The sequence below is a fragment of the Balaenoptera musculus genome, chromosome 15 (genome assembly GCF_009873245.2).
Source record: "Balaenoptera musculus isolate JJ_BM4_2016_0621 chromosome 15, mBalMus1.pri.v3, whole genome shotgun sequence".
NCBI lineage: Eukaryota > Metazoa > Chordata > Mammalia > Artiodactyla > Balaenopteridae > Balaenoptera > Balaenoptera musculus.
In genome coordinates, this window is record NC_045799.1 from 16,752,227 (window position 1) to 16,775,554 (window position 23,328).

Below are 23,328 nucleotides of genomic sequence, written 5' to 3' on the forward strand. Positions count from 1 at the left end.
GGTAAATTCTATGTGAAAACTAAAGCAGGGCAATAGGAGAGACTTACCATGTTTAGTCCTTCGTAACAGCATAGTTACTTATTATGGTATTGTTCTAAGTACTTCTCACATATTAACCTTTCATCTTCACCACCCATGAGGGGTTATCCCTACCAGTTTGCAGATGACACCGAAGCACGAATGTTAAGTACCTGCCCCAGTTAAACCATCTACTATGTAGATCCTAACCTCATGTTTCTGAGGAGCTGAAAACAAGACCTTTTCTCATACTCAAATCAGGAATGAAACTTGCCAATGGCAACTCCAATTCAAAAAACCGTCTGCCAAATACTTGGCACTAAGTGGGAATACACAATAAACTCAAAACAAGCCTTTCCCTCAGTGAACATTTTATTGAAGCAATAAAGCACAAAGCAGGTTAACAAAGTGGGAGAAAGAAGATACCAAGAGAAAAGATGGTAACAACACAGGAGTGGAACGTTAAGTCACAGGAGCAGGAAGGACTCGAACTGGCCATAAAGGCACTACGGCATGTCAACACACTACCACGTAAAAGAAAGGGGGATCCAGTCATCATTCACTTCTATTTTGCTCTCCACCAGGTTAATACTCCATTTAGCCACAGAGGAACATGTGGCAAGTTGTAGAGACTCAAATTCTACTTAAAAGTTAGCAAGGAACTAAACATTTCACTGGTCAAGTGGGCCAGTGTTATAAATACAGTGGTTTAGCACGTCCAATGATGTAGGTCCACAGGTGTGGGACAGGAACCAGAATTTTAATAAGTTGGCCTTCGCTGCTAAATTCTTATGGGTGCAGACATTTACCTATACAGTTACCCACGGGGTGGGGGGCAGCTAACAATGCAAACAAACCTATTACCATGCGATGGAATTATCGACACAAGAAAGCCCAGTTGAAGGATGCTGCATACTTTTAGAAAGCCTAATTTCACATTTTAGTACTCCCCTCTTTCATTTTAAAAGCCTTCGTTCTTTCGCTGAAAACAAGAGAACTTTGGTCAAAGCCAATTCTTAAAAGTAACTTGTCCTTAAACGTAATTTGAAAGGCAGTGGAGGCTTGCTTCCTCATGTAAGAGTCCTAACTTTTGTTCTTTCAAACAGGCAAAACAATGAACTATAATTACAGATACCAGTTTCTTCTCTCAAAATCTGAAGTTTATATTGAAAAAAAAAAAAACCCAAACAAACCATATTTCTTATAAACATCTAAAAAAAAAATATCAAAAGCATTAAAGAAAATAAGGTCTTGGAAGAAGCATCAACCTTCTGGGGCACTATGTTCCTAAGATTAGGCTCTAAGATTTCGTAACAGGAAGCCCAGAAATTATTAGAACAAGTCTTTCTACATGAGCAAACACTAGCAGTTACAGTGTCATTTTGGCATCTAGGCCTTTGACTCAACCTTTTCCACGCTGTCTCAATTTTATTAGGCTTGGCTTCTGGATTATCTAAACCTACAAACCAACTCTAGATTATGATGCTTTCTAGTCCCCCCTGCAGCACAATGAGTGGTACCCACCACACCCTAACACTACCCAGCCCTTAACACCTTATATAGAGTGACAGCTCCCAGGAAGATGTTAAAGCTGAGCCATATAACCTACATCTTGATTTCAGACTAAGATTAATGAGTGCTTTTAATGAAATTACCTTATTTAAAGAATCTGGAGAAAGAGAGATATATATATAAGGTAATTCATTTCTCAAACTGCAATCTCAACTACCTAGGCTTAACGGATGTATGGACTAATTGGTAACCCAGTAACTCCTACAAATTTGCAGTATTATCAAATTTGGTTTCCACAGTATTCACTACCCTTCATGATGAAGTACAAAAGTTTAGGGTTAACCCGTTTAAATTTTTTCCAAGCCAACCACATAAAGTTTTACAAGGATGATCTAACCAATTATCACAGAACCCCACTAACTAAAGGGGACTGACTGTTAGGTGGAATTTTACTTTAATCAGTAAAACTGATTTATCAAGCGATCTGTTTTAAGTGCCTGTTAAGGATCTTTCAGTAGAAGATGAAATATTTGCTTTTCCATTTTGAATAACACCAAATTTCTGATCAAAGAAAGGTTACTTCCATTTTTACATAACAAACATTAAAGACCACGGAACCTTATTCTAACAAAACACTAATTATAACGACCACTTCCAGAAAGTGGGATTACCAGGCTAGATAAGATCCCAAGTAACAGGAACTATTTTTTGAAGAGTTCAATCAAGTTAAGTTTGAAAAAGGTTTCATTATTTAAAAAATCTATTAATTTAGGCAAAACTGTATAACAGATCAACTATAAAATCTTTTATTTTTAACTTAACTTGTTTAAGGGGCCAATATGACGTTGGCAAATTTGAATAACAGGACAAAATAATGTTATCCAAATTGAATAATTTATTGCTGGTCTGAGACTTGCCTTGTTTTACACTTAAGTAGAATTTACATTATTTCCACAGATAGCAGATAATCAATATTTAAAGGAATTTCAGAGTGACCTATTCAATAAGGCAATCATCTTGGTAGCAAACTTTTATTGAAATCTTACATAACTCAAGCTTTATAAAAAGCCAACATAATTGGAAATTGGGTTCTCCCTCTAAAGCCTTAAGTGTTCAAAGCTTGAAACGGTTAATTTAAAATTAAGCAAACAAATATAACAATGACAGAAACCCTTGCAGCAGATCCTGCTGAAATACTTAAAAAAAAAATCTAAATGAGCTTAATCTTTACAAAAGTTATTTTAGCTCAAAAGCTATAAAATCAAAGTTATCTTAATTCTACAAAGGGAGAGGATCTTTGACTTCATGCCATTTCTTTAGAACCTCATCTTTTTCATCAAATTTGGCTACAAATCCAATTTTTGTATGCCCCTGTTTTCGGGAGATTCTTCTTGCAGAAGAGGCCAAGTACAAATGTGGAAGAGTAACTGCCTAAGCAAGTAGGAAAGTGTTCCGTAATAGTGTGCAAAGAATGTAGAGTTCTGGATTAATCTCTGGAACTCGATCTGGATCGTGACCTTGACTTTGAATGAGATCTAGAATGGGATCTTGAAGCTCTTTTTGGTGGAGGGGACACAGAACGGGCCTTTGAGGGTGGAGCAGGTAGGGGTGAATTGGAACGAGACTGGCTCCTTGACCTGGATTTTGACTTTATATCACCTTTCCCATTTTCTTTGGGGGAACGAGATCGAGAACGAGACCTGCTTCGAGACTTCTCATATTCATCCTTCGATCTGCTCCGAGAGCGCGAACGGGAGCCTCGATCAGACTTAGGTTTAGATTTGCTTTTTGATCTAGATTTCCTGCCTTTTGAACGAGAACGTGATCGACCTTTGCTCCGAGACCTGGATCTAGACAATAAAAGCCAGATTTTTTTTCAGTACCTTGCCAAACATATAAGCACTCTATAAAGTATGTAATTCAGAAAAACACTCAAAGACACATTTACCGGGAGCGACTTTTTGAGATACTTCGAGATCTACTGCGGCTGCTCCTACGACTCCTACTTCGTGACCTTCTTCTAGACCGTGACCTGTAACAAGAAACGTGACAATAAATCAATAACTCTTTATCTCAAGACGTCTTGACGTGAATGTTTGAACAATTTATGAAAAACAGACAAACCAACAAAAAAACCTTAATTGCTCCAATGATGCAACAAAAGAAACTAAGAACTGACCTAATTTCAATTAAGCAGCAATTGAAATACTGCTGTTTGAATTTTCCTTTATTTGTGGCAAATACTGTTTCCTCTCTTCTCCACATCCTTCAATAAGTTACCTTGATCTGCTTCCAGAATAAGACCGCCTGTGGCTTGTTCGTGGTTTATCTTCAATTAGTCTAATATTTCTCCCATTGATTTCCGTACCATCCAGCTTATCCAAAGCACGCTTCATGTCAGAGTAGGAGCGAAACTCAATGACGCCTTCATTTGTGCGTTCTTTGTGAGCATCCGCATAGGTTACTTCACCTGCTTGTCTCATGAAATCCTAAAAGAGCAACAAGACTGGTCAGACCCAGAAATCTAAAGAAAAAACTATGCGTTAAATCCGATTCTCAGAAATAAAAGAGCAATACAAAACCCTACCTTTTAACCATTAGTCATATCTTTTTTATCTCACATTATAGCACTTACCTTTAAATCTTGCCAACTGCAACGACTAGAAAGATTTTCTACAATAAGCCTGAATTCTGTGCGTACAGGTGGTCCATATTTGTCTCTGCCAGAGGTTCTCCGACTGCTGTATCCACCTCCACCACCTTTATCACATGAAGAGAACAATTAGATGCTTTGTAATGATAGGGATACATGTTTTTGAAAGTTAGTACAAACATATCAACTTTTATTTACTGGAGTAGGACTTTGCTACTATATTGCTAAACCTTTGATACAGTTGTGATTTGCCATAAATTAAATTAAGGGCAAGTCAAATAGACTAAATCCAACTAAACTCTCCTACATTCTGTTAGAAAGTGACTGCTCCTTTATTCAATTTACCTCGCTAAGTTTTATTTTACAGAACATTGTAAAATATAAAACTTAACTGATTACATGCATTTCTACATTTTACAAAAATGTTTACTAGTTACACTAAGTACTTACATCACAGTGTGAGGTTTTTGGTGGTGGTTTGGCCACAAAACACGCAAGGTAACAGTCACCTAGTTCAGATTAACCAGTTTTGTCTAACCCTTGGAATCCTCACCATCACCCTGCGTCTAATGGCAAAAGGCTGCTGTCGTCATGGCTTCCGGTAAGGTCAGCCAAAGGGTCATAGGGCAAGGGTCACACAATGTATGGAAAAGCCAAGGCCAATCAGGAAAGGCAGTCATCTTAGCCTCAGTGGACACAGCCTCAGCCCCATTGGTCACTTTCAAATTGAAACATCAAGGACTTGTTAAAAAGTTTGAATTCAACATGCAACAATTTCAACATCAAACATTTAACATAACCAAAAATCCCCCCACCTCCTCCCAATAACATGCCCCAACTAGTTCAAATACAGCATAAAGCTCACTTAAATCTACTTTGTGGTAGACTACCACATTACTTCTAAAGAATATTTCCTTTGGCCCCCGCCAATTTGAATAACACTAAAACCTACTCTTAAAACCCCACCCCCTTTCCCGCCCCGACCCCACCTCCACCCCAGCCTGTCCCCAAACTTCTAGGCTAAATCATTCACATTCCCAACTAATGCACTGACAGGTAAGTAAGGGGCATGCAACAAATACAGCCATCCCTCACTTCCTCCGTAGGCAGAGCCCACGACAGTGCTGACGGGGGCCCAGCACGTCAGTCCCTCCCAACTTAGCAACCCCGCCCCCAAACACCCAAACCCTGGCTAAGCAAAACCCACCACCCAATCCCCGCGCTCCGGCGTCCCGTGTCTTCCCCGGGCAGGCGCGAAGGCAGCGGGCCCCGGGGACACCCGAGTCAAACGACCCCGGCCACCGCGCCTGCCCGGCTGGGAGGCCCCACCCCGCCCCCCCTAAGCCTGCGCCCGCCCCCCGGGGTCCCAAGGACGCGGAGCGCGCGGGGGTGGGACTCACTGCGGCTTCCGTAGCTGTAGCCGTCACGATCGCGGCGCGGGCCCCGGGCGTGCTCCACGATCACGCGCTCGCCGCAGAGCTCCTTGCCGTTCAGCTCGTAAACGGCGTCGTCGGCGTCGCGGGAGTCCTCGAACTCCACGAAGCCGTACCTGGGGGGCGGTGCGAGGGCGGGAGACCGGCGGGAGTCGTTAGGCCGGGGGCGCGCGCGTGCGCGCCCCCGCTCCCCCCGCGCGCTCCCACAGCCCCGCGCCGCCGCCATCTTGGCGGCCCTGCCACGCGGCGCGGCGGCCTTGGTCGTCTCCTCCTTCCGACGGGCCCTGCCGCCGCAGGCCCGGGGCGCTGCGGGCGGACGTGGGCACCCAGTACCGACTCACCCATTTTTAAGGTCTATTTCGAGAAGGCGGCCATAGCCACTGAAAAAGCGCTGGATGTCCTTCTCCCGGACGTTGTAGCTCAGGCGTCCTATGTAGACGCGCGGCATGTCCGCGGCGGGCGAGGGGCCCGAGGGCTGGCTGTCAAACGGCGGACCGCAAGGCAGAAGCCGCGGTGCGGGTGCGGGGACAGCGAGGGCCCGGACACACACCACCCACCGCAGCGGCGGCCGAGTCCAGCCACACAATGGTGCGCGCGCGCCTGGGCTACGCTATAAGGGCGGGCGGCTGGGGGTGGGGCCCAGCGTGTGGCGTCAGCGCGCTGCACCTACCCTCCCGCGCTTTAATCCGGAGCGCTGGGCGCGAGGGTGACTTGCGAGTTCTTCGCCCGCCAAGTTTCGGGGAAGTGAGGTTCTACCAGCTCATCGAATTTTCTCCACACATCCTTGTAAACGTCGTATTCTGTCTCCAGCCGCGGACTTGTTTTCTAATTTGTACTTAAAATAAAAAAACGAACCGTTCCTCTGTGTGATCTCTCCGGGACTGGCGCTAGGAGAATCCCTTTTTTCATTGGTTCTCGAGGTTGTCATAATAGTCCTCCGCGGTCTCCGATTGGTCCCGGGAAACGAGGCTCGAAATTTCTCCGCGGGTCGTTCGGCTCACGCTCGGCTGGTGGGGAAGGTGCCTTCGGCCACAGTCGATTAGGTGCCTTTTTCCACAGCGTCCGAGGTTTGCGCTCCGAGGTCGTGGGGGCCCGGCCGGGCGCGCACAGCCCTGCTGGCTTCTATCCCTCTTGGTCTCACAGCCGTCATCGTGGTCTCACTTCACCGCCTCCCTGTACGTCCACCTCTCCTTCCATGGGTCTTTCTTGGAGCACTGGCACCTGGAGTCACCTATAGATTGAGGTGTATATGGCAGTCCCACGCTCGCTGTAATTGCCGACGAAAGGAGCAGGGCCAAGGCCTCTGGCCCAAGAAAGTTGAGCAAGACCTGGCAGTCCTGCCACAGAGGTACGCTCATTTTCTCCCCACTGTGGAGAGTCTGTTGTCCCAACGCGATCCCTTCCCCCATTGGTTTGGAAGGCATCTTATCTATGTGGCAGAAACGCACATTTTGGAGTCTATCACTAGAGATGCCAGTTAAAGCAGGAGAACTAGATGAAAACCACAGAGGAATAAGTTTAAGTGGAGAGCAGAAGACCCTGGAGTCCTCTGAAACTTCAGTTCAGGAAAAGGTGCTGGGAAGAAGTGACCAGAGAGGTGGGAAAAAGAGCTGGAGGGCATGGTGTCACACAAGCTGAGAGGAAATGGTATCACGGAGATAATACTGGCTGTTTAGGTATCTCCGTATATTCCAGCTCTTCGTGAGCGGGGCAGCCTTGATATTCTACAGCTTCTGGTTGAAAGGGGGCGATTTTGCCCCCACCAGGGGACATTTGGCAAAGTCTGGGGGTCTGTTGGCTGTCACGACTAGGGGAGGGGGAGTGTTAATAACTGGCATCTGATGGTAGAGGCTACACTGTGCTTAAAGTTAGATAAGTAAAATATATAGGTGGATCTTAAAAAAATTGTGTGTGTGGCATATAGTAATTAGGGAAAGAAGAATTAATGGGATAACATTTTTTTTCACTCATTGAATTGTCAATATTTTAAAGTTTGTTAAAATTCATTGTTGGAGGGGAATTCCCTGGCTGTCCAGTGGTTAGGACTCCATGCTTTCACTGCCTTAGGGCCCAGGTTCGATCTCTGGTTGGGGAACTAAGATCCCAAAAGCCACGCAAAAATTCATTGTTGGCAAGAGGTGAACCAGGAAATGCCACTCTGAACATTCCTTTTGGGAGGGTAATGGGGTGGTACTTAGTAAGAAGCATATGGGGAGTGGGGTGTTGCCTCCTCTCTCCTTTCAGTTCATTTGCCCAAAGAGAAAGATGCAGCTGACGTTGTCCTCCACACTCTCTCACCTCTCTTTCTCCAGAGCCCAGTGACTACTCCTTTTTTTTTTTTTTTTTTTTTTCTGGTTGCACCGCGCAGCAGCATGCAGGATCTTAGTTCCCCGACCAGGGATTGAAACCATGTCCCCTGCAGTGGAAGCACGGTGTCCTAACCACTAGACCGCCAGGGAAGTACCGCCCACTGGCTACTCTTAACTCTTAACAAAAAATTTGAATTGCCTAAGAGGAAACAGTCTCAAAATAGCTTCATTGAAGGGAGTGTTGGGCCATCAGCTTTCTGTGGAGTCTTGCTGATAATCTAACTCACCTCTGTTGATATTTTGGAAGAACAACTCAAAGGAGAAATGATGGATGTACAGCATGTGGTGATGTCTGAAGTGTCTATAAACATGGTGGCAGATAAAGATCACTGCTCATTTGAAAGTTGTGGAGCGCTGACAGGAGTCTGTCAGAAAGAGAGGGAGAGGAGCCTCAATCTGATACAGAAGAGAGTTAATAACTTCAAATCCATAATTACCCAGATTATAAAGTACAGTCTGGAGCAGGGCATAGTTGTGATTTTCAGTCCAGTGGGTATTCTTACTTTTGGAAACCACAAGTATTTCCCAAGCTTTGAAGTGATGTAAGCTGGATTCTGATAGGCTGTCTTATGTTTGAAAAATTTATCATTCCAGAGGCTGTCAATTTGAATGGATTTTGGGAAAACGTGGCAACTCAAGAGGGTGGAGTGCAATGACTGTGGCAAACTATGGCCCCAGGCCAAATCAGGCCTGCTTTCGGGTTTTGTAAATAAAGTTCTATTAGAGCACCGCCACACCCTCTTACTTACCTAGTGTCTGCTTTTAAGCCACAACAGCGGTATTGAGTAGCAGAGACTGCCCGCAAAGCCTAAGATATACACTAGTTGGTTCTTCACAGAAAAAGTTTGCCTACCCCTGGTCCATGTTAGGGACTTGTAAAGATGCCTGTGGTATGTTGTTAAATGAGAAAGGCTAGTTTTAATATATGCATGATCCTATTCTTATAAACAACAACAATCACCCCAAGCCTCAACCCTATATATGAACATATATGTGTATAAGGGTTGGGTTTGTGGTTGTCTTTGAGCATCCGTGGGGGTGAGTCCTACCCAATCATGTCCCTGCTAATCCTCTCCTAGCATTCCTTACTCCTCCTCCCACTTGCTTCTTACTGTGCCTTGAATGTGCCAGGCTCCCACCCACCACAGGGCCTTTGCCCTGACCGTCTCCCCGTATCTGGAGCTCTCTTTTCCAATGGTTTGTTCCCTCATTTCTGGTTTCTGCTCAAAATCACCTTATCACTCCTCTAACCACTCACTTTATTTTATTTTTCCCCAGTTTTATTGAGATAGTATTGACATATAATACATGTAAGTTTAAGATGTAAAATGTGATGATTTGATACATGTATACGTTGCAAAATGATTACCACAATAAGGTTAGTTAACACCTCCATCCCCTCACTTAGTAACCATTTTTGGGGGGTGTGTGTGGTGATAATTTTTAAAGTCTACTCTCTTAACAACTTTCAAGTTGTTAATACAGTATTGTTAATTATTAATTATAGTCACCATGCTGTATATGAGATTCTCCAGAACTTATTCATCTTAGAGCTGGGAGTTTGTAACGTTTGACCTACATCTCCCAATTTCTCCCACTCCCCAGCCCCTGTCAACCAGTATTCTACTCTGTTTCTATAAGTTCGACTTTTTTGGATTCTGTGTATAAGTGCGAACACGCAGTATTTGTCTTTCTCTGTCTGACTTACTTGGCTTAGTATAATGCACTCAAGGTCCACCTATGTTGTAGCCAAAGGCAGGGTTTCCTTCTTTTTTATGGCTGAATAACGTTCCATTGAGTGTGTGTATATATCACATCCCTCACTTTTTTTTTTTTTTTTTGGCCACGCAGTGAGGCACGTAGGATCTTAATTCCCTGACCCAGGGATCGAATCTGCGCCCCCTACAGTGGAAGTGCGGAGTTTTAACCACTGGACTGCCAGGGAAGTCCCTCCCCACGTTTTCTTTTTTTTTTTTTAAATTAATTAATTTTATTTATTTTTGGCTGTGTTGGGTCTTCGTTTCTGTGCAAGGGCTTTCTCTAGTTGCTGCAAGCGGGGGCCACTCTTCATCGCGGTGCGCGGGCCTCTCATTATCGCGGCCTCTCTTGTTGCGGAGCACAGGCTCCAGACACGCAGGCTCAGTAGTTGTGGCTCACGGGCCTAGTTGCTCCGCGGCATGTGGGATCTTCCCAGACCAGGGCTCGAACCCGTGTCCCCTGCATTGGCAGGCAGATTCTCAACCACTGCGCCACCAGGGAAGCCCCCCCCACGTTTTCTTTATCCGTTCTTTCATTGATGAACACTTAAGTTGTTTCTATGTGTTGGCTACTGTGAATAACGCTGCAGTGAACATGAGAGTACAGTTATCTCTTTGAGACAGCACTTTCATTTCTTTTGGATATACTGTATACCCAGAAGTGGAATTGCTGGATCATATAATAAGTCTATTTTTAATTTTTTAAAGAACCTCCACATTGTTTCCATAGTGGCTGCACCAATTTACACTCCCACCTTCTCCCCGCATCCTCACTTTTTGATCATAGCTATTCCGACAGGTGTGAGGTGATATGGTGATCATCCACTTTAAAACAGCATCCCTCCCTGTACTTTCTTACCCTGTTGTATTTTTCTTTATCAAACTTTGACCACGTGACATGTATTTATTTACTCTCTCCCCACCCCCACTAGAGCATAAGTGTCATTAGCACAGGGATGTCGTCTGTCTCTTCACTGCTGTATCCCCAGTATGGAGGAAAGTGCCAGGCCCACAGTAAGTGCTCAGCGTGGTAATTGTTCAGAGCCCAGGAAATGAGGCTCTCCATCCAGCAGATACCCGCACTGAAGGGCTCATTGGGACATGCTGGTGGGATGGAATCTTCCTCCTTCTGGCTCGTGCTCACCCACTCGTGTTGCCCATACACTCACCCCCTCTGAGGGCTGAGAGGTGTGCAGAGATGTCCACTCCAGATCCCACACTTCCTCCACCCAAACTTATCTAGACAGAGAGAGAAGGCTGGGGTGGCTATGGAGACGCCAGAATTCTCATACATTGTCAGTAGGAATGCAAATTAATACAGTTGCTTTGGAAGACTGGTTGGTAGGGTCTACTAAAGGTGAAAGCTGCTAGTGTTACCCCATGACCTAACAGCTCCACACCCAACAGAACCATGTACGTATGCTCTCCTTAGGGAACGTGCTATAAATTCATAGCAGCATAATGTGTAGCAGCCCCCAAATTGGAAATCACTCAGATGCCATCAACAGGAGAATGGACAAATCAGTTGTGGTTTATTCACACAGCAACGAGAAGGAATCACAACCATACACAGCAAAATCAGTGGCTCTCACAACGATGTAACCCTCTAAGCAAGATGCACGGGAATCCATACTCTATGATTCCATGTATGTAAAACTGAAAAAAACAACCAAAACTCGGCTATGGTGTTAGAAGTTAGGACCAGGAGTCCGGGGAGTGACTAGAGAGGAGGCTTCTGGGATTCTGGTCATATTTTGTTTCTTGAGCTGGGTGCTAGTTACACAGTGTACTCTGTTTGTGAGAATTCATTAAGCTGTATGCTTATGATTTGTGTACCTTGCTGTATGTGTGTGGTACTTCAATGGAAAATTAAAAAAAAAAAAGATAATAAATCTCTCGCAAAGAAAATTGTAACTTACTTGACCTGGAGCCCTCTGGGTCCTGCTGGGGACTAAAGGTCTACTGAGGACTTGATTCATAGTTTTTGCCCATGAATGTTGATTTGAATCCATTAGTTACTGTGTTTGCTTCCAAATGGTTTTCTGTAGCTAATTGCTCCTTGGCTGGGAAGATGTGGCTCTGTCGCCACCTGGTGGCTATTTGTTATTACAGTGGTAGATAAATTCCACCTGCTGCCTCGTCCATGCCTCTTGCAGCTCAGTGACAAGGTCTTTGAAGGTCCCTGAATCCAAATCTTCTAATTGTCAAGCCCTTACCCAGAGGTTTTCTGGCCCTTACTTGAACACCTCCCCTGATGGAGAGTTCACTGCCTAACTGGGCAGCCAAGTCCATTCTTGGACATCTTGCACTGTGATTAAATTCTTTGTAGAAAGTAAAAATGTTGCTGCCTTGAACTGTCTACCCACTGGTTCTGACTGTGCCTCCGAGGCTGTTCAATAACCACATCTGTTTCCCACACATAGGTCTTTCAGATGTTTGGGGGCAGCACACAGACCTTCTCCCTGTTCATGCCCCCTCTTTTGGCTAAATGTCTACAGTTTCCGCCAAATCTTTCCTGGGGCCCTCTTTCAAGTCCATTTGTCACCTTGGCTGCTGGCTGCTCGTGTGTTGAGACTCATCTGTGGTCCTCTTCAGGTGCGGCCCTAAGATCCAAGCTCGCCCCCTTGGGCTTGTCTGGACGTGCCCATTGCTGCTGCCGCCATACTGTTCTCTGGGCCAGTTAAGAGCTGTGGCCGCTGTTGGCATAGGTGGTGGTTGCTGTCTCATTCCTCACTCAGCCCTGCCTCTCGTGCTGTGCGGAACCAAACGGGGATCGAGAAGCTCCTGGAATAGCCCACTGTGGCAAAAAATGTTTGTCTTGTGAATGGATGGAAATCCAGCGCTCATAGGCAGGTGGACTCAGAATCATTGCTCCAATTTCTGGGGCAGCCGGGAGGCAGAAGTGCCGATGAGAAAGATCCGAGTTGGCCATGTGTCAGGTGAAGAGCACGAGGCCGTGGAGGAAATCCGAAAAGAATGACTACAGAACCCACAGCAGACTTCAGCCAGTGCTGTGGGCTCCAAGCCTGTCAGAGTCCCATGAGAGGCAATGCTGGGTCCCCTCACAGATGTTCCCCGGGGCTGCTGCATGTAGGTTTCTGTTCTTCCACCTGGCACTGAGCTTGGCTTTCAGACATTTTACCTGTCATTAGTTCCACATGCTGTTATTTGGAAAAATTTAAGCTGAAGCTGATTGCCTTGTCAGTGCTCATGCTTATCACTACAGCTCTTACCCTGGCAGCAAAAGCTGCATCGCATGGTGACCCTCTAACGTCGTAGGGCAGAGAAGTTGAGTGGAACATGCTGGAGAGCATCCAGGGGTGTGCCCGGCACATGAAATCCACTTCCTAGCAGAGGGAGGGGAAGTAAGTCTTTTTAAAGGCGTCTTGCATGGTCCCGGCACTCTGCGAGGCTCAGGGGACATAACCGGTGTGAAAAAAGACCCACTCAGGCCCTCCAAAAACTAGTCCCAAAGCAGTGATCCTTGGACATTGGCAAGCATGATTTCAGCTCAAAGCTATGCAGGCTCTATCCCTCAGAGCCGGGGTCAGTGGGTATGGGGCAGAGCCTGGGAATCTGCATGTTTAACATCCTCCTGCGTGATTGTAAAGCAGATGGTCAAGTGACCATGCTCGGGAAATACTGGCCTGGGGTCTTACTACTCAAAGTGTGGTCTGTGGACCTCCCTCCCATCAGCATTCCCCGAGAGCGTGTTAGACAGGCAAGATCTCAGACCCCACCCCAGACCTACTGAATCATAACAGGCATTTTAACAAGATTCCCGGGGGATTCGTGTGCACATTCAAGTTTGAGAAGCATTGCCAGTGCAAGGTGCAAGGGAGTCGTTCTTTTGACCCTACTTGTGTATTATTTTTATAAGAGGAAGAGTGTATTCATGCATTACTTAGTAATTAAAATAAATGAATGAAAATCTTTGCCAAAACTGGGAAAATCTTGTACGTGAATGTTCACAGCAGCTCTGCCCATAATAGCCCCAAACTACAAACAGCCCAGGTGAATGGCTAAACAGATTCACAAAATAGAATACTACTCAGCAATAAAAAGGAACAATGCAGATTAATGCATTATACAATGTGGAAGGAGCCGGACTCAAAAATCTACATGCTGTGTGAATTCACTTATATGATGTTCTGGAAAAGGCAGAACTAAAGGGACAGGTTGTGGGGCTTGGTGTTTGGAGGGGGAGGATTGACTGCAGAGGGGCAGGAAGGAACTTTCTGGAGTGAGGGAAGTGTTCCATGTCATGACTGTGGTGGTGTGTACACAAACATATGCATTTACCAAAACTCATTGAAATGGATGCTTAAAATGGGTGTATTTGTATGTAGATTATATATCAGTAAAAATGATTAAAAAAAAAAAAAGACACGTAACAAGACCAAGACCATCAAGTGCTTCGTACCAACTGTACTGTTTCCAGAGAGCCTAGGTTAAGCCTCTCCGCATTGCCCTGCACCCCACCCCGCATACCTGAGTTTCCTACTCATCCTGCCAAAAATGAGAACTGGCCCTCCAGGCCTGAAGGGGGCGCTGTGTCCTGCAGTGTCTCACTGTAATAGTCCACTAGGGGACTTTCCTGGTGGCGCAGTGGTTGAGAACTCGGGGTTCGAGCCCTGGTCCGGGAAGATCCCAAATGCTGCGGAGTCCCCTGAGGACTCTGGGAGCCAGTGCAGAGCACACACCGCAGACTGGCGAAGAGAATGGCCTTTGCGCAACTGCGAGGTTTCGCAGCGGTACATCAGCTGGCCAGCCGTGTTGGAGGAGGGCTGCTTCCAGGAGCGTTCACTCCCTGCCACTTCCAGCTTGCCCAAGTGGCCAACTGTCTCCTACAGCCAGAAGTCAAGCCCTGGGGCAGAGAGGCGCAGGTGTTGCCAGCACTGCAACCTTGGCTGTGGAGGTGAGTGTCGAGAAGACGAAGCAGCTAGCTCGGCATCTGCCACGGGCATGTCGGGCATGTCGACTTACCTCCCCTTGCAATTCTGTTTTCAAAGCATCTTCCCCTGATAAGAATGGATTGATGTACGGATTCTTGTGAACTGAGCTGGGCGCTTTTGTCATGCAGCACACCCCAGTTCCCCCACCCCTTCCCTGCCTTCACCAGCTCCACCTTGACATGCCAACCCCAATGATTGTTGCTCTGCCCTTCTCATAAAAGTTCAATAATAAAACCAGTAAAAATAATTACTCGGCGCCTCAGATTTTGGATACCAGCTGGAGAAAAGCATGATACAAGGCTGGAGACCAGATGGGCTTCAGCTCTAGGAGCAGCCTGGCAGATGTCTGGAGGAGGGGAGGGTAGAGGTCAGGGGACTGGCCCAGTGGCCCACTCCTGGTAGGGGTTGTGGGCTGTTTCAAGAGTGAATGTCAGTGTTTCAAAACTTTGGCCACCAATGTTTTGGATGTGACTTGGAGGAGTGCCTAGAAGGAAAGGGTGGAGGGCTTTGGAATTATCCAGATTTCACCTTTCTGGCAGTGTGCCAAGTCATCTTGTGCCTCTGAGCCTTATTCCTCATCTGTAGAATGGACATAACTACAGGATGAAGTCGTGGAGTTGAGTTGAGAAGTAATTAAGATGGTGCATCTGCAGGGCACAGCCTGGTAGACCAGGTGTCAGCAAACGTTTTCTGTAAAGGGTGAGGCAGTGCATACTTTGGCTTTGTGGGCTAAATCTCTGTTGCGCCTACTCCGATCTGCCCTTCTAAGGCTCAAGCCCCCGGCGCTGACCCCTAGGGTAGGGAATGGGCAGAATGGGGAGGTTTTTATTTTTCTCTCTTAGAGGGAAGTAATGTTTCCTACTCACCTTTGTCCTCCTTTGGGCTCAGCATAGGGCCTGGTGCATAGTAGGTGCTCAGGAAAAACAGCATATAACACTGGGAAGAGAATGGCCTTTGGAGTCAAACAGACCTGGGTCCAAATCCTGTGACCTGTGTTAAAGAAAAAAATTATTCACCACCCGTGTTAAAAAACGGGAAAGCAGACTCAGTTCAGGGGGGAAAATTGAGATAAGTGTAAGGACTACTGCAATGGGGTTTTGTGGTAGGGAGAGAGATTTAGCTCAACTCTGAATACAATAAGGAAAACAAGTAATTTATAGCCAAAGAGCATGGTGTGTCGGGTTGACAGATGGAAAATTATCAAGAGGAAACATCAGGAGTAAGGGGCGATTCTGGTTAAACCAACCTAACAGGATTCTTGCTGAAGGCAGGCCAGGGTGATTTGTCGTCACCTGGGGGATGGTAGAAGATGAGGAACCTGATCAGATATTGACTGTGATCAGATATCAAGGGTGGGGAACTCTAGTGAAACCAACTTAGCAGGATTCCTGCAAAAATTGTACATATTAGCAGAGATGAACACAGAAGCTTCGAAATCAGGCCCTAGCTGGGAAGAGAGTTCAGAGGTTAAAGTTTGGTCAAGGAGAGATTCTTTGTCACCTAAGCTAACATACTTCCCTTCTCTGAGCCTCTTCATCTGTAAAATGGGCGTGATAATCTACCTACTGCATAAGGTTGTTGCAAGTGTGAATGGAGATCATGGGAAAAAGCGTGGATGCTGAAAAAATTTTTCCTAAAAATGAAGCATAAAGTCTCCACCTTCCATGATTTTTGACTCAACCCCTTAGTCCCCCTGGATTGCGGGTCATTTCTTGTCTTTAGTCTTCACCAATAGCCCTCTCTGGCCGCTCTTGGGCTCTGTGGGTGGGTGGGAGATGGAACCATGGGAGAGGAGAGGTTGTCTGTAAAGAGGGTGACGGGGAGAGTCATGCTTCCTGTTATGAATTCAGGGCCAGGCTGGCAGTAACAGCAGACAATCAGTTTCTGCCCCAAGGGCTCAGTGTTGGCTATGAAAAATTAATGGCCAGGAAAGGTGTCTGCCAATTATTTTTCCACTCAAGGTGCAGAGATTACAGAAACACAGTGGAGCCCATTTCAGATCCAGGCCTCCCAGCGCTGGCTGGCAAATACCCCCCTACTGACTTCCCTCCCGGGAGAGTGTGGAAGTCAGGGGTCTCTCTTCGGGGGCAGGCTCAGACTTCCAAGTATATGCAGAACATTCCATGATTCCGCAGAGAAGAGGGTAAGGGAAGAAAGGACACACGTGGATCTTGAAGCAGGCTCTGAGACGAGGATTTGAGTCCATGGAGTTTATTTGGGAGGCGATCCTGGGAAACACCAGGAGGGAAGGGAAGTGAGGTGGGGAAGGGAAGTGAGATGGGGAAGGGGCAGAGCTTAGGGGTGTATTATCAAGCCAGTTACATTGTGGACAATGGAGCTTAATCTCACCTGGGGACTCTGGAAATGGTGTAGCATATACACTTCAAAATTACCCCATTGGAGGGTGAAGGAGTGGGGGTATTTACACTCTTGTGGATCATTATTGGTTGAGGGCTGCTGCAGGGGTGTTAATTACCCAGTGCCTCTGGCCTGTTTCACTTGGTGGCCAAGACAGTCCTCAGGCAGGAAATGCAGGTGTTGGCAGCTGGCATGCCTTGAAATGGTAAGGCCTGGTGAATTCGAGCCAGGCACCCATAGAGACCTACTGTGGTCCAGGCCCTTAACATCTGCCATCTCATTTAACCTCTGCATATATCCAAGACTGAATCTTAGTTTACCTCCTCTTCTCAATCCTACTCTTTAGGGCTGGGACTAGGGTGCGGGGAGTGAGGCCTTCGTGCCAGGCTCAACATTTAAGGGGGCACCGAAAAACATGGCCATCAAATAATATTTTAACGCAATATTTAAAAAAAAAAAGGAATGAAGCGGGGGGGTGGGATGAATTGGGAGACTGGGGTTGACGTATATCCAGTAATATGTATAAAATAGATAGCTAGTAAGAGCCTGCTGTATAGCACAGGGAACTCTACCTCACTTCACCATACAGTAGAAACTAACACAACATTGTTAAACAGCTATGCCCCAATTAAAAAAAAAAAGGAATAAATGCAAAAAAAATCCACAATGAAAAAGATATCAGAATTTTAAATCTAGACAGGATCAGTAACAGTGCCAAGCCATACTGAAGCCTGAGGCAAAGGAAAAATCAGTAGTACTGATCTTGTTCATCATGGATTTTTTTTTGGCATTCATTTTGATTAAAAAAATATTGCACTAGAACATTATTTGTCTTGATTACTGAGTTTTTGGCATGCCCTTGTATCTGGTGCCCGAGGCAGTACCTCATTCGTCTCACCTTTGTCCTGGTCCTGTTGCAGCCTCTTTGTCATCCCCATGTTGGTAGGTTGCACTCAGTCCACTCAGGGGCTCAAGCCAGAAAGCTGGGCTCCTCTGTGGCCCCTCTCCTTCCCATTACTCATCTTTCAGTCCTACCTCCGAGCATCTCTCAAGTCTATCCTCCTTTCTCCATCTCCTTTGCCACCACTCCTCCACAATGAGGCCCCCCCTTTGTGGGCTCCCTTTGGCAGACAGGAACAGCTTCTTGGATTTCCCTGTAGGCTCTGCTGTGCACTACAACACTCACGTCAGTGTTTCCAGCAGACACAAGAGCGCCTCTTTCTCTGCCCCTCTCATTTCCTTCCCTTCCCCAAGTCCTCCCACATCTGTGTAAGTCCTTACAATATGAAACATCTTATTCCCATAGCACTTGCAGAGGCTCTAATTTCTGTGACTAAATCCTGATGGCTACCCCACCTTTCTCCACCATCTTAGCTGCTCCAGGTGGGCATGGGGGTATCCTGAGGCACAGTCTCCTCTTAGAGCCTCAACAAAGCAAAACTCCTGATCTGTCCTTATCCCCTTACCTACTGGGATTGCTAGTTTCTTACCTTCCCATTTTGGAGTGAGAGAAGTAGGGGCACTGGGTCCCTGAGGCCGAGTCAATGTCTTTCTCCTATTCGCATTGTTTCCAAGTCTCCCTCCTTCCTTGGGTCCACCTCCAGCTCTAGAAGAGATCACCTTCTTCTCGTGGGGTGGGCACTTTCCTGACCTCTTTTCCTGAATCCCATCTCCTGATTTCTCATAATAAACTCCAGATTTAGGCTTTGCCCTTGATATGTAAAAAGAAGATTCTGGAATTAAGAAACTATTTTTTTTTCCTCCCATGGCCAGATTTTAAGACTACCGTCTCTAGACAGACTCAAAGCCAAACTATGACCTCTTTATTTCAGGTGGTGTCTGCACTCCTTTTAAGGTAATAAATGTCCTTGATTGAATGGGGCGGGGGTGGGGTGGGGTGAAGGGACACACAACATCATGATTCATGGGGATGCAAAATAGGTGGATCCATTTGATAGTTTCAAAAACATTATCCCCTTTACGCAGTGAAATGAGTCCCCGAGTTCCCAGTATCTTTGCCCCCCTCTGGGCATTCACTGTTTCAGGAGAGTTCCAGCAAGTTCTCCTGTTTAGCATTACTTCCCCACATCAGAGCCATATTTGTCTTGGGCACATGGATGGCTTCTTTGCTCACTTATTTATGTCCTGAGTGGACAAATAGGCTTCTTGAACCGTTGGTGGTATAATCCAAACTTTGGGTGGGCATTTGCATAAGGAAAAGAGAGACCTGGATTCCATTCCTGGTCCTGTCTGGGTCTAAAGTCCTTGAGTGGAAAATTGGGAAAATAGTACCCCCCCCCCCATATGGGTTGTTGGAAGGACCAAACAAGATAATGGGTGTACAGTGAAGCTTTACATAGCAGCTGGCACAGACTGAGTGTTCTCTTGGTATCTCTTTCCTTTCCTCCTCTACCTCCCTGTCTCCCCAACTTCCTGCCATCCCCTGCCCTCTGAGCTGAGCCTCCCTGTACCAGAACTCTGGGCTTCTGTACACAGAGCTTGGTACTGTATCTGTTAACCTGCTCAGCAAAGCTCATCCAGCTCTCAAGCACCAGCCCATCCCCTTGCTGTTCAGTAATGGGGTGATTAGGCATAAGTGGGCTGCAGCTCCCCAAATGACTAATTATTATTATTATTATTTTAATTAATTTATTTTATTTATTTATTTTTGGCTGCATTGGGTCTTTGTTGCTGTGTGTGGGCTTTCTCTAGTTGCAGCGAGTGGGGGCTACTCTTCATTGCGGTGCACGGGCTTCTCATTGCAGTGGCTTCTCTTGTTGCGGAACACGGGCTCTAGGCATGCGGGCTCAGTAGTTGTGGCTCGCGGGCTCTAGAGCGCAGGCTCAGTAGTTGTGGCGCACAGGCTTAGTTGCTCTGTGGCATGTGGGATCTTCCCAGACGAAGGCTCGAACCCGTGTCCCCTTCATTGGCAGGTGGATTCTTAACCACTGTGCAACCAGGGAAGCCCCCCAAATGACTAGTTATTAATGCAACTTTCTCAGAAAAGAGGTGTGTTGGTTCCCCAGGTGTGAATGACCTTGGAGCTGAAGATTCCCCCAATGCCATTTGATTATTTGACCATTGTCATTATTGTACACACACACACACTCAGTCATGTGTTTAGGGTCCTGCGTCTTGGCATCTGGGAATCTTGGTTCAGCAGAAGTGTTGGGTTAAGGGACATGGGTGGGGGGAGCAGAAGAGGGGCCAGATGTCCATCTAGGTACCTACAGGTCCCCCCCACCCCCAGGTCTACTCACTAGTCCAGCCCTCCTAGCCTGGGGCTTACTTTGTGTCACACCTATTCTGACTGTTGTGCACACAAGGGTGGATGGGACAGAGTCCTGCAAAGCCCAGAGTGGAATGGCCCAGGCTGACCTCTTAGGTCCTGAATTTCTCCTCCCCTCTCTCCTCTGTGCTCCAGTCACAGTGACCTCCTTTTGATGACTAGAATGTATCCACCACTTTTCCTCCTCGGACCCCCATCACCTGCCCTGCTGGTCCCTCCTGTTCTTCCTCCTTCTCCCCTCTCTTCCTGTGGCTGGCTTCTCATCCTCCAGGTCTTAGCTCACATGTCACGTCTTTGGGGGAACTCCCCCTGGACCACCATATCTAAAGAAAGTCCCCCTAAATTTATTTTTCACAGCACCTCACTTGCTTCCTTCACAGCATCTATTTAAGTTATTTTAACCCTTTTATTTTTTTTGAACGTGCTGTGCAGCGTGTGGGATCTTAGTTCCTCAGCCAGGGATTGAACCTGCGCCCGCGGCAGTGAAAACGCGGAGTCCTAACCACTGGACTGCTAGGGAATTCCCTATTTTAACCCATTTTTAATTTGCTTTCCTGTCCCCTCCACCAGATTGTACAGTCCATGAGAGCCATTTTTGTTTTGTTTCCTACACGATCCCCAGCACCTAGATAGTGCTGGTACTAGTAGGTGCTTAATAAATATTTGTGGAAGAGCAATCCTCACTTCCCCTTTCCATTTTATTGTCTTAAACACATTTTGCAGTCAGCCCAGTGGGCCGCCTGGTTGACACACCTTGGAAATCATTTCTGGGGCCAAGTCTCCTTCTCTTTCTTTAGAAGCGGCTGGGTTTGGATCCTCCAGCATGTAATGCCTGAGCCTCCATGAGGCACGCATCGCCAAGAGTAACCCCAGCAGGCTGCCTTCTTTCCAGGAAGCTCCTCTCCCTACATCTGGTGAGGGAAAGTCAGGGAGTAGGAACTAGTCTTTACTGAGAACTTACAATGTGATAGCTCTGTGAACTTGGGCAAATTCATCTCTATGCAGTTTTCCCATCTCTAAAATCGGATTAACAGTAATGCAGGATTTCTCAACCTCAGCACTGTTGACACCTGGGGCTAGATGATTCTACGTTGAGTTTTGTGTGTGTGTCCTGTGCATTGTAGGATGTGTAGCAGCATCTACCCACTAGATGCCAGTAGCAAACCCAGTTACGACAATCAAGAATGTCTCCAGATATGGCCAACTGTATCTAGGGGGTGAAAATCCCCCCTCCCCCCACCCCATTGAGAACCACTCCAATCATATCTACCTTACAGGATCGTTGGTAGATTAAATGATATAAGTCATGTTATGTGCTTATGAATATACCAGGCACAGAGTAAGGATTTAATGTATATATATATTTTTTTAATTTATTTATTTTATTATTTATTTATTTAGGTTGCGTTGGGTCTTTTGTTGCTGCGCACGGGCTTTCTCTAGTTGCGGTGAGTGGGGGCTACTCTTCGTTGCAGTGCACAGGCTTCTCATTGCAATGGCTTCTCTTGTTGCGGAGCACGGGCTCTAGGCACACGGGCTTCAGTAGTTGTGGCTCATGGGCTTAGTTGCTCCGCAGCATGTGGGATCTTCCCGGACCAGGGCTCGAACCCATGTTCCCTGCATTGGCAGGCGGATTCTTAACCACTGCGCCACCAGGGAAGCCCTAATGTATATTTTTAAAATCTATTATTGTTATTATTAACATCATCATACCGGAGGCCACAGAGGGTTTTAGGAAAGAGAGGTACATACAGGGAGGGAGGCAGGCAGGCCCAGGAAAATCCACTTCTGTGCCCACGGTGTGCTGGAACCATCTTGTCCCTGCTTCTAATTGTTAAATTTTTAGGAAATTTGCAAACCAGTCTTTAAACACAGCCATCCTCGAAATTGGCAGTGTTAGGAGTATTTACACCGTGGGAATCAGCAAATGCTGCGTAGAGCTTTATTTTCCAGGAACCACTTGGCTGCCACAGTGCTTCTTTATTAGCATATTAAGTGACAAGATCTTGTCATGGGCCTGATAACTTACTGACATTTTGAAATGGTGGTGAACATAGATGGCATTTTGAGATACCAGCAACAACTGTAATAGGATATGAAAATATCGATGATTTCTGTTGGTGACAAAGTCACAGGTACTGATTTGTTGCCCGCATTTATATTAGAAGGAAGTACTACAAAAAATTAGCCCCTGATGAAAGGCAAAGCTGTTATTAGAAGAAAATAATATAACAGAAGATCCACTTATTGTTGGATTTCAGGAGGATTTCTTAAAGATGCAACAACCACAAAATATGATGGGCAAAGTTACATTTGACCACATCAAAAATCAAGGCTCAGTTCATTGGAAGACACCATAGACAGAGAACAATGAGGGACATATTAGGGGAAGATCATTTGCAATGTTAAAAACACAGATTAATACCTGTAACAGCACATCTCAATCCCATCATATGTGATGTTCCCTTTTAAAAATTTTTTGTAACCACCTTATATTACCCTGAAATAAAAATTTATAGATTATATTACCTACTGTACAAATAATTATAAATAATTATTGTAATGTCCTAATTGTTAAAAGAAATAAAAGGGAAATAGTTTATAATAATGATAATAAAAAGAAGGAAGTACTAAATTGCAGTTAGAAGTGGGAGAAAATAAAGAGGTAGTTTTTTTTCAGCCACAGACCCCCACCCCCCCACCCCCAAATTCTATCTGCCCCATTTAAGAACCTCTGCTCTAGTGGACACATTCAGTGGTGCAGTATAAATGAACCTGGGCCATAGAATCAGACAGACCTGAGCTTGAATCCTGAGACGGCCAGGTATTTAGCTGGACTTGTCTTAGTGTCCTGAATCTCTAAATGGGAATTGGAACCTCAGGGGTTGTGGAAATTAAAGGATGTATTAAAGTGCTTTAAGAAGGGCCTGGCACCCAGTGGAGGGTGTGTGTGTGTGTGTGTGTGTGTGTTGGAGGGGGGCTTT

General features: G+C 46.0%; 1 protein-coding gene across 1 annotated transcript; it reads right to left on the reverse strand.

Annotated features, from left to right (window-relative positions):
• Positions 1–372: 372 nt before the first annotated feature.
• SRSF6 (serine and arginine rich splicing factor 6) lies at positions 373–6,215 on the reverse strand. The gene is made up of 6 exons (XM_036825831.1): positions 5,958–6,215; positions 5,584–5,732; positions 4,166–4,290; positions 3,811–4,019; positions 3,479–3,562; positions 373–3,380 (listed from the first exon to the last, which is right to left on the reverse strand). Exons 1-6 carry the CDS (start codon positions 6,062–6,064, stop codon positions 3,017–3,019), a joined length of 1,038 nt encoding a protein of 345 aa, XP_036681726.1. The 5' UTR covers positions 6,065–6,215; the 3' UTR covers positions 373–3,016.
• Between the last annotated feature and the right edge of the window lie 17,113 nt (positions 6,216–23,328).